We start from the raw sequence: 10,595 nt of genomic DNA, 5'->3' as shown, positions 1-10,595 counted from the left end.
TGTTGCTATATTTGCCGTCATGTTAGGCAAGCAAAATTAACCTAAAAGTGAGACAAGACAGGAACGTCAGTGAGGCAATCAGATGGCTTTTCCACAGAACTGGGAGCTCAGATAGATACATAAACATAATATATGTCAATGGCCCGGGCAAAGGAGAACAGGATCTGTGGACAGTCTGTTTAACTGTTACTGTACTCGACCCTTGACATTATTAGCTGAATCAACTATCAAGGTCTTCAGCAGTTTTAAAATAGTATTTGGACTGACCAGTGGGTCTAATTCAACTTCATAAACAGGCTATGATGGGAAGATATGTGTGGCGGTGTACATTTCTTGTATTGGTGTGAATTAGATTCTCACCAGGGCAAGAACTACCTGTCATGCTGAGAATGTTTCTAATTTGCTAGCTTCACACGCGCCTTACAGAATTGCAAAATTATGAATTTTCCTCATCTCCTGTGTCATGGGTGCTTGATTGGATCTTTTTTCTACTCTACCCAGCAGCTTTGATTGGCAAACAATTTGATCAGAATTGGTAGAGCTAAACTTCCTGAGCTGGTTGAGATGGCTCATGCTTTCCTGCAGGGGGCGTCACTCTGAAAGAGTATTTTTCAGAGAGGAGCATCTGGTCGCGGTAACGAGGGGTGATGATATCGAAAGTGCAGTGGCCACCCCCTGCCTGGCTGACGGTCGCAGCTAGAGTGCTGTCACGACGGAGCACATTCTGAGCAAAGGGCTCAGGTTATATTTTTGGACTGCCATGGAGACTGGCCCTTCCATTTGTAGGAAGGGGGTATAGTTGCGCTCAACATGAGCCTCCCGCTCTGACAATCCGGGCTGGGACAAGCAGGCAGCAGCCGATCCCCAAGCAGCAGTCACACAGGTAAACAAACTGCAGTTACGATTTTATACTTTTCGACAGCTCGTAGTAATGTGTTTATGCTATTGACAGGAGGTGGGGGGGGTGCGTCATCAAATTGGGAAATGGGGCTTAGAGACGGGTATGCGCACTGTTACATGTGTTTTTAATAAATTCAGGGTGTTGCGTTCCCGGTATCAAAACTGGATCGAGATATGATAATGCTTAAAATAATAATGGCTTGTGTTCTGATACTCCTGCAAGTATATATTAACCTATGAACTTATGAAAACACAGGGTGTTAGCATGTTTACTGTTGAAAAACAAGTTTGTACAAAGTGTTTTAAGTTGAATGTTTTTTTTGTTTTTTTTTTCTCATTGTAAGGGGTCTCCCCTGTCGGGAGTGTGTTAGTCAACGGTAAGAAGCATTACCTGGTAAGCTCAATTATGTTATATATTTTTTAATCTTTACTGATCATGTGATTAGCTCCTAAACTAACTGCTTGTGCATGTTTTTTTAGGGGTTGGGGGAGGGAGAAGGTGGACACCTAAAAGCCATTGTGTGATGCATGGTTTTATTGCTAGGTTATTAATACCCTTTCCTCTTTTGAACTTGCATCTTGGAGGTGCTCCAAATGCCTAACCTACAAGAGCCTTAAAAGGATGACCTCCTCTCATGTAGCAGGTCCAGTCTCTCTTACTGTAGCAGAGTGGTCCCTTTAAAGCATGATCAGTGGTGGCCTGCATTTGAGTTTGACTGGTAGAGGCCTAAAACATACAAACCTACATTGAAAAACCATTTAAGTGAAAAGGGATTATGTGAAAACCATTTAAGTGAAAGACAGAATGCTGTGAGAGAACTATAATATCCTGATTTGTAGACCTATCACATTCCCTTTAAATCTAAATACAACTATCAAGGTTTAAACTTTAAAAGGTTTACAGCCATCAAGGTTTAAATAGATATGAGTCAAAATCTTCCAATTATATAATGTGTTTACTGTGCATAAAAAAAAAAAAATCACATCACCATGACCGTGTGATGACGTAGTGACGTCATTGGGGTCAAATGCTCAACATTCACTTTCACTCTCAGTTAATGCTTGAACCTGTAGGTTGCAGGCCAAGTGTGTCTGCCAGTCAGACCACAAAGCAACAGTATCTAACTGCACTGTAGTTTAAACGTTTGAAAAATTGGATCTGTATAGGTAATTTAATCCCTGCTCATGTTCAGTATACCCACAGGCACAAGTGTCAGATCTTCACACATTACTCTACCTCGTTGTTATGTGTAGTACAGTGATTGGTGATATGCATAAACTGCACCTCAGGTACCTTCTTGTCAGTGATTTACTGTCACCGTGATGCACCCTGCCTGTACAGGACAGAACCAAGCCTTATAGAAGGGAGCAGGTGATTGGCTGCCCTCCTCTCTGCTCTCAGCCTAAAATTAGGCCAAGGAACCTTCCAGTATCAGCTGTGAGGTCTTAATAGTGTTACATTTGACTGCCCTCCTTCGCTTTCCACTTCACTTCGTCTCTAAGTTTGCTCCTTTGTCCGCTGCAAATAGCGTTTGTCGGGCTGTGTAAAATTTACAAATGAAAACGCTACTAACAAAAACAAACGTTATTGTATACAATACTTTATTTCATGTAAGAGAAAAAATGAAGGTTTAATAACAAGAAAAGCAGAAATGACAATAATGGGTCTTTTAAGATGAAAATGTCACATTGGTAACATAAAAAGGTTGGTGGAAAACTCCAGTGTGTAGCACTGAAAACAGAATCATGGTTAAATGGCAGGATGAAATGTTAGTTTGTGTGAGATAAAGTGTTATTCATACAACAGACACAAGCAATGTTCTGTAACCAGGTGATTCAGTTACCGCAAAACAATTTGGCATTTCGAAGCAGTATTTTATGAATACACAAAAGAAGACATGAATCGCTTAAAAGCTTAGAGAATATGCAGCACCCAGTGAAGCCTAGTGTTTAAAGGCCCAGTGGAGTCAAAAAAACGATTTTCCTGTGTTTTATACTGTATATATTTCCACACTATGAGGTTGGAATAATACTGTGAATACTTGAGAAATTACTCTTTGCTAAGAAGCAATTTTTTTCTTTTTGACCATTTTAATTGACAACAATCACAGTCAGGTACTTAATTGTTACCAGAAATGATTTGATATTGATATAAAAACAGCCGCATTGGGCCTTTAACACCATATTCAGAAGACGTTTGGATAATCTCTGGGCTCAAATAACAGCCAGAAGAAAAGAAAAAAAATAAACATGACAAATAACGGGCTCGGTGATCAAACTTCCCAAACCAGAACATTTTACAAGAGTTACCATTTCAAATTCCAAGCTTAGGTTTTGGTTTTATGTTACTTTCTGCATAATTTCCAACATACATGTACAGTACATGTAAATGCATTCACCTAAAACTTTTCAATGGCATAAAATGAAAAAATATATAAAGTAAAAGTAAGTAAAAAAACATATTCATATATACATAAACATATGTGAAAGATACTTTTGACAAGTAAGCAAATATATGTCTGAAGATTAAATTGAATTGGGGAGTTCTCATTGCTTTGTTCAAAGTGAGTACATAGAACAAAACAAAGCAACAACTAACCATTTAAGAAGTTCTCAAAAGTTACCTACTGAAGGTGGTAGGAAAGGTATAAACTGTGAATTATATTGTTTTCATAACAAGTGCTACTGCAGGATATCACCACAGGGTTTGCTGACAAGGTGACCGAAGTTGTTGAAGTCCATACCATCTTGAATAGAAAGTCTTTGCCACCAACATTTGTATTTCAATATTCACCATGGCATAGGTCTGAAAAAGAAAGAAAAAGTAGTCAGATGTGTTTGTTTACCAATGATGTATTGATGATGTTCTTGATGGTCAATGAATAGTTCAGCCACTGATCTATACCATGGGCCGAGATGGGGGTGGAGAGCAGCTGTAAGGAGAAGTTGAATTGATTGAACACTGCCCCTCTTCCTTTAAAACAATAGGCTACTGTATCATTGATAACCAAATAAATATGCCTCACACTGTCCTGTATTTCTTTCAGGGGGTTAAACTGCTCATGGCTGCCAGTTATAGCAATGTCAATGAACCAGGCCTGCTTTTCCAGCAGTACCCTCCAACTCTACTGCCCAAGCCTGGCAAGGAAAATGCTAGACTCCAGAAACTACTCAAGAAAACGGAGAAAAAAATCACGAAAAAAGCAGCCCCTGAGACCGCAAAGACACCTGTCCCTTTCCGCTCAAGCCTCTCCCCTGTGAATGAAGCAAGCCCTGACTTGGAGCACAGTGACCACTCAACCCCTCCCAAAACCCCAGAGGCACCCTTCTACACACAGCACCCCAGATTTGCTGTCAGGCCAGTCTATCGGCATGTTGCATCCCCTTACCCGCAGCAACGAGGAGCCACTTTTGGTGGAACCGCAAGTTTCTCCCCACAGCTGTATGCTGCTCCAGCCCCCACCTTCCCCCAGTATGTGGCCCCACTCTACACATTTACTCCAACACCCGTTCCAGATGTTCCAGGGCCAACCTTGCATGCATTGGCACCCAAAACGCCTGTGCAAACTTCCTCTGTGCCTGACGTGACAACGACAGCTGTTGCTCAAATTGCTCCTCCAATCACTGCTCCAGTTACTCATCCACTCACTGCTCCAGTTGCTCCTGTCACTCCTGCTGCTACACAACCTACTCTGCGAATAGCCCCAGTAGTAATACACCACAAAAGTCCAAGTCCACGTTTTAAAGCTACCGAAGCTACACTAAAAGCACCCAAACCGATGTTTGATGTCCCTCAAATTAGGGTCTATACTGCATCTATGTCCCCTCTCCATGATTATACTGGATCAAAGACATCTACTGCAGACGCATTACCTCTGAGTAAAACAACAACATCAGAAATCAGAAGAGCTACAACACCAACAGCTGAAATCAAAAGGAGTGCAACACCTACATCCGGGGTAAAAAGAGGTTTAACACCGACACCTGAACTCCAAAGGAGTACAACGCCTACATCTGAAGTGAAAAGAGCTAAAACACCAACTCGCGATTTTCTAACACCAAGAACTCCTTTAGGTCGCCCTAAGACACCCTCAAATCATGTCTCCCGTGCCAAAACACCTGTTTTTGAAATATCAAGAACCAACCCACTTTTATTCACTGTCTCACCCATTACTACAGAGGCACAGAGATCTAAAACACCAACACCTGGTTCTAATGCTGCCAATCAATCTTTGTCAAAATCACCTTCAACTAGTCAAGGTGCAAGAACTCTAAATGGGGAAGTGACGTCGAAAGAGACTCCCACAGCTAAATCACCCCCTCAGAACATTTCAAAACCAGAGGCTCCTCGACACGAAACTCCAATAGTTGAGTCTGCCAGACCAAAGACCCCTACAGATCTATTAGGCTATCAAAGGCCCAAGACTCCAACAAGTGTTGCACCCTCATTTGGGTACCAAAGACCCAAGACTCCAACAGATGTCACACCAAAATCTGGTGCACTCTCATATGGGTACCAAAGACCCAAGACTCCAACAATTGTCACACTAAAGCCTACAGCACCCTCAGATGGGTCCCAAAGACCCAAGACGCCAACAAAAGAAACATCAAAACCTACAGCACCCTCAGGTGGGTATCCAAGGCCCAAGACTCCCTCAAATGAAGGGCATAAACCTATGACTCCAACAATTGAGTATCAAAGACCACAACCACCAGCAGGGTATCAAAGACCAAAGAGCACCACAGCTGGGGTATCATCCATAGGATTTCAAAGGCCCAAGACACCAACATATGTGGCCCCTAAACCAATCCATACATATTATGGGTTGACTCCTGCTGCATATGTTGCCCATGGTGGAATCCAAAGTCTTTCACCTTTATTCGGCATATCCAGGTCTAAGACGCCAACTCTAGAGGAATCTAAAACCCCAACACAAGAGTTAGAAGCATCTAAAGCACCTACCCAAGAGTTCTCTAAAAAGCCTACCCAAGAGTTACTTGTAAAATCACATCCTTTGCACGAGGTGTCAAACCAGGAAGCATCCTCCAAAGAGCTGGAAAAAACTATTTCAAGTGAGGCCACAGTATCCACGACTCCAGTAGTTAAGCTTCCGCTTCCAACCATTGTTGTTACACAAGCTGAAGAGGTCTCAGAACCAAGAGTATCCACAGCTGTGACCAGCAAAATGCCAACTCCTGTTCCTGAAATGCCAAAGGTTAAAACTGTGGCCAACACAAGACCATGGGCTAAATCTCCAACACCTGAGGCTAAGAAACCAGAGGTTAAAACCCCAGTGAAGACACCAACTTATGGAGTTTCCCCAAAACCCAAGACACCCACCCCAGAAACCCAACGTCCTGTGCCTGCTGCTGCAAACAAAGATGCCAGCAAGACAATACCTCCTGTCTCAAAAACAGAATCTCCTGTGGCTAAAGCCAGTGTGGCGCAACAAAAAGAGTTGAATGAATCAACAGATCCGAAAACGCCAACCAAAGCAACCTCTGAGGCTAAACCAGTAGGGACAAAGCCGACCACTTCTTCTCCACTTGCAAAGACCTCAGCTCCTGAGAAGTTTGTGTCGCCGCCTAAACCAAAGGATAACCAGGAAGCCAAACCAGAAAAGGCGGTATCAGCTCCAACCACACCATCGACAGAGAAGAAGGAAGAGAGGAAAGACTCTTTCCCAGCAGCTGAACCTCTTCTTAAAGTGATCCAAAAGCCAAAGGGCATGATGAAGTCTAAACTCAGTGGTTGGTCACGGCTCAAGCAGCACATGGTGGTGGAAGAAGAACCACCTATATTCCCAGAATCAGATCCTAAGAAAGAAATCGCCAAGGGGACTGAGCAGGATGGAGGTGAAGCAAAAAATGATGAAAATGTGTCATTTAAAGACATGGTGGCCGCGGTAACGGCTGACGATCCTCCCAAGGCAGTGAAGAAGTGGGATTCTCTTCTCTTCGATATGTTCTCCACTAAAGAGAAGATTATGCAGGTGATTGAAGCCAGCAAAAGTGAAGAGGAGAGAAAAGAGCAGCCAAAGGATGCAGTGAAAGAAATCCCATCCTTTGCCCATCGTCTGCCTGTTCTCCTTTTCAGCCCAAAGTTTGATGCCAAAAGGCTAAGAGAGGCTGCGTCAAGGCCACTTACTAAAATTTCGACTGTGTTTGAGATGGGTCTCATAGGGCGTAAACATAAAGATGAGGAACCAAAAGACTTTAACAGAACAGCTAGAGGGTTCACTTGTCCTTAAACCATGTCTCTTTGGACTGGTAAAGATGAAACTGAGAAGAACATTGTTGTTAAATGTTTTATGTTCACTGGTGTAGAAATGGTAGTCATAATGTACAGGTCCCATGTAATAGTCTCTGCTTGACACAGGATACAATATTTAAGACAGTCTCATAGAGAATGTGGTCTTAACTTTATACATGATAAATGCACCATGTTGCATTTTGAGCACTGATTGTTTTGTCGTCAGACTACGTTATGCATTTGTCTGAATGTCCCTTTCTCTGATAATATGAAAATATTACCTTGACAATCAGAGGAAAAGGAAAAATATATTGTTGTCTTAAAGGAATTTAGACATCTCGTGAGATTAAAATGTACAAAGATTAAGTAAATCTCAGAGTTTATTTTTTGTCCACTGTTGAACCCTGATAGGAGAATGAGTTGCTTTTTCAGAAGGGGTCCTGAGACTGTAGTGCAATGTACTTACTTAGGTACACCACCTACTGAAAACCATCAACTCTCAGTTATAGTACTCAGTTATGTGTCTTGAAATCGCAGATGAGTGTATAGTCTATAGACTGTACAGTATATTGATGCAGGTTTTGGGTATCCGAAGAAACTTGACTCCAGGGCATTTAGAGTAATGTTTCCAAAGAAGGATGAAAAAAAGAGGAGAGGATGAAAGTAGGAGTGTATATTTCCCAAAATGGTGCTATTTACTTAAGTCTTTCAAATAGACTTTAGATATTCAGGTGATACTTTTTCTTAGAACGTTTGAGTAGACTGCAGACGATTACCAGCTTTGCCTTCTTCCCTTTTAGGACTACAGGTCAGTGAGAGTGTTATTTGAGAAATAGGGTTTCTAACTCCTGTGGGGGACATGTCAGCTCTATGAAGGATGTGTTTAACTGTTGGCGTGAGTGGATAAGAGGTCATGGGGGGAGGGGTTGTGGGATATGGAGGCCAGTGACGACAGACGCTAAGACAAATGTATACAGGAAGACCATAGGGCTGAATCCTAACTTGTGATCCACAAATCTCCCATTGACACCAATGCAGGATTAACGTGAAAGTAAAATAGACTGAAATATCATGTTTCACACACACAGTTTTCAAGTAGACAGCTTTCAAACGAGGGGCCCGGAAGGGTCAAGAGCTGAGAGTGACATTTTACTTTGAGGTTCTGTAGGTTCGTCAGCTTGTTATTGGTGCTTTACGTTTTTCTTTCATGCATGTCTATATTAAAAAGATTAAGAATATTGCCTGTTATTGACAGAGTGATGTCCAACTGCTTTGGAATCTGAGATTTTTCTGCATAAGTTTACAGTAAATGTTATTTTCTATATATTTTTGATAAAACAGAAAATAAAAAAGAGCTTGAATAGAAAAAATGCTTATGTTGTTTGACATAGAAAGTTCATTTTGAGCTACAGAATTAAATAGAGAGAATTAATTATGTAGTGAAGATAATGGGCAGATCAAGGGCTTTTGTTGTTTGATACAAGTCATGTTATTTAATTGTAGCTGGTATTTTGTAGATTGAATTGTTTTATTTTTATCCGCAGGACCAGCAGAATAAAAAGGTGTTTTTTGCCTAAGAAAATACGAGTTATTATTGGACTATTATGGTATTTACACTAATGTTTTAAAATGTATAATTATTGTCTAGACCCAGTCATCTCACCTGCTTTTCCATTGGTGTATCCATCCATATTTTCATCATCAACAGGAATTTTCTCATATTTGCCATGAGCAGTCATCACAAATTTGTACTTTTTACCAGATGGATTGCCCTGAAAAGCATAGAGACTGATTTAGAACAAAGAGAATTTGCCACAGTATATTATACACTGTTTGACACAGAATATTCAAATACTGTACGTGTGTATTGATGTGTGTGTGTGTGCGTGCGTGCATGCGTGTGTGTGTGCGTGCGTGCATACATGTGTGTGTGTGTGTGTGAGCGTGTGTGTGTGTGTGAGCGTGTGTGTGTGTGAGCGTGTGTGTGTGTGTGAGCGTGTGTGTGTGTGTGTGTGTGTGTGAGCACGTTCACCTTTGCTCCTGCTCCTGAACTCCCAGGGGATGTTTCTCCAATGATCTCCCACATGTTCTTTTTCTGCATCACGTCACCAGCTTTTACATCCTGGGGAATGAACAGCACCAAACAGCAACTCTTCAAATGCTTTCTGGAGAGTTGTATATAAAATGCTTTTGGGAGCCATGCAAGACAAGCAACCCTCTGTGCTTTGGTTCTGAACCACAGGAGGTTGGTGGCACCTTAATTGGGGAGAACGGGCTCGTTGTAATGGCTGGAGCGGAATTAATGGAATGGTCTCAAATACATCAAACACACGGTCAATTGCCATTCCATTCACTCCGTTCCAGCCATGTTTATGAGCTGTCAGCAGCCTCCACTGTTCTGAACGTAGAACTCTACGCCCCACTAGATGTCAACCTTGGATAAGGCTGACTGTACACACACATCTCTGATTCTCTGCATGCCTGGTGCACTACAGCTGTGCTACAAACACTTCCATGTAGAACAGTTCAGAAGGAAAAAAGGGAGGTAAGGGAAAGAGAGCGAAAAGAGCAGTTACCTTGAGAAGGGAAGACGTGAAGACAGTTGAAATAACAAGAATGAGGAATGAAAGTATAGGAAGTAGATACGCAGATGCTGTATTTTGATGAAGATGATTCAGTCTCTCTAAAGGGGATGAGAAAACCCAGTGTGACTTCTTACTACATTGTTGAACCAGAAGCCACTTCTGTGAAGGCGATGCCAGTGCTAGAGAATAGTGACGGAAAAGCGGTTGGCGGTAGTGTGTGCTCCGCAGGCAGACTGTGGTGAAATGCAGAGCCAAATACAGTAAACGTATACCAGTAGAGGCTGCTTAGGGGAGAACGGCTCATAATAATGGCTGGAACGGAGCGAATGGAATGGCATCAAACACCTGGAACCCATGGAAACCATGTGTTTGATGTATTTGATACCATTCCACCGATGCCGCTCCAGTCATTACCATGAACCCGTTCTCCCCAATTAAGGTGCCACCAACCTCCTGTGACGTATACCCATATACACTATATACTGTACTGTACACGACTGTTCTGAGCGAGACTTACAGCTGGTCTTGATGGGGAACTGCTGCTGGTGCCATCTGGGTTCCCCTTCACCCACTGGGTGATCATGTCCGCCACGCCCACCTTCAGACTCTCAGCATCCTGCTGGCACACACACACATACACATATTTCCACTCAGGCGTTCATCAAGACACTTCCATTCCCTAGTCTCTTGTGACAGACTGTTACTGATAAATGTAGCTGTCCAGCACACACACAAGATTTGGTTTTGGTTTTGGGTGCAGAGATTAGGCAGCTCTCTTTCATCCATACGAGGTTATACACCATTAGGCTACAGATGTAGGATCTTAATTTGATCACCCTGTTGCAGGAGAACTTTCC

At 42.3% G+C, this 10,595-nt stretch overlaps 2 protein-coding genes across 3 annotated transcripts in view; one reads left to right on the top strand and one right to left on the bottom strand.

The window, feature by feature from the left end:
* Positions 1 to 488: 488 nt before the first annotated feature.
* Positions 489 to 8,735, top strand: prr33 (proline rich 33). Its single transcript, XM_045207860.1, has 3 exons — positions 489 to 883; positions 1,245 to 1,294; positions 3,948 to 8,735. Exon 3 carries the CDS (start codon positions 3,963 to 3,965, stop codon positions 7,149 to 7,151), a length of 3,189 nt encoding a protein of 1,062 aa, XP_045063795.1. The 5' UTR covers positions 489 to 883; positions 1,245 to 1,294; positions 3,948 to 3,962; the 3' UTR covers positions 7,152 to 8,735.
* Positions 3,194 to 10,595, bottom strand: part of lsp1a (lymphocyte specific protein 1 a) — a 44,310-nt gene continuing 36,908 nt past the window's right edge. Inside the window, exons 9-12 of one of the 2 annotated variants that reach the window (XM_041849545.2) lie at positions 10,256 to 10,357; positions 9,186 to 9,275; positions 8,817 to 8,925; positions 3,194 to 3,706 (exon numbers count right to left, since the gene is read on the bottom strand). In XM_041849545.2, coding sequence (XP_041705479.1) covers positions 3,684 to 3,706; positions 8,817 to 8,925; positions 9,186 to 9,275; positions 10,256 to 10,357 — 324 coding nt within the window. In that variant the 3' untranslated portion in view covers positions 3,194 to 3,683. The remainder of the gene's footprint in view (positions 3,707 to 8,816; positions 8,926 to 9,185; positions 9,276 to 10,255; positions 10,358 to 10,595) is intronic. The other variant, XM_041849544.1, reaches the window with a different exon arrangement.

This window comes from Coregonus clupeaformis, chromosome 26, assembly GCF_020615455.1.
Source record: "Coregonus clupeaformis isolate EN_2021a chromosome 26, ASM2061545v1, whole genome shotgun sequence".
In the NCBI taxonomy this organism is placed as follows: Eukaryota; Metazoa; Chordata; class Actinopteri; order Salmoniformes; family Salmonidae; genus Coregonus; species Coregonus clupeaformis.
This window is presented reverse-complemented; position numbering and strand designations above follow the sequence as displayed.

Excerpts from the sequence above, each read along its gene's own strand:
- prr33 (XM_045207860.1), top strand. The coding sequence starts at position 3,963 with ATGGCTGCCAGTTATAGCAATGTCAATGAACCAGGCCTGCTTTTCCAG.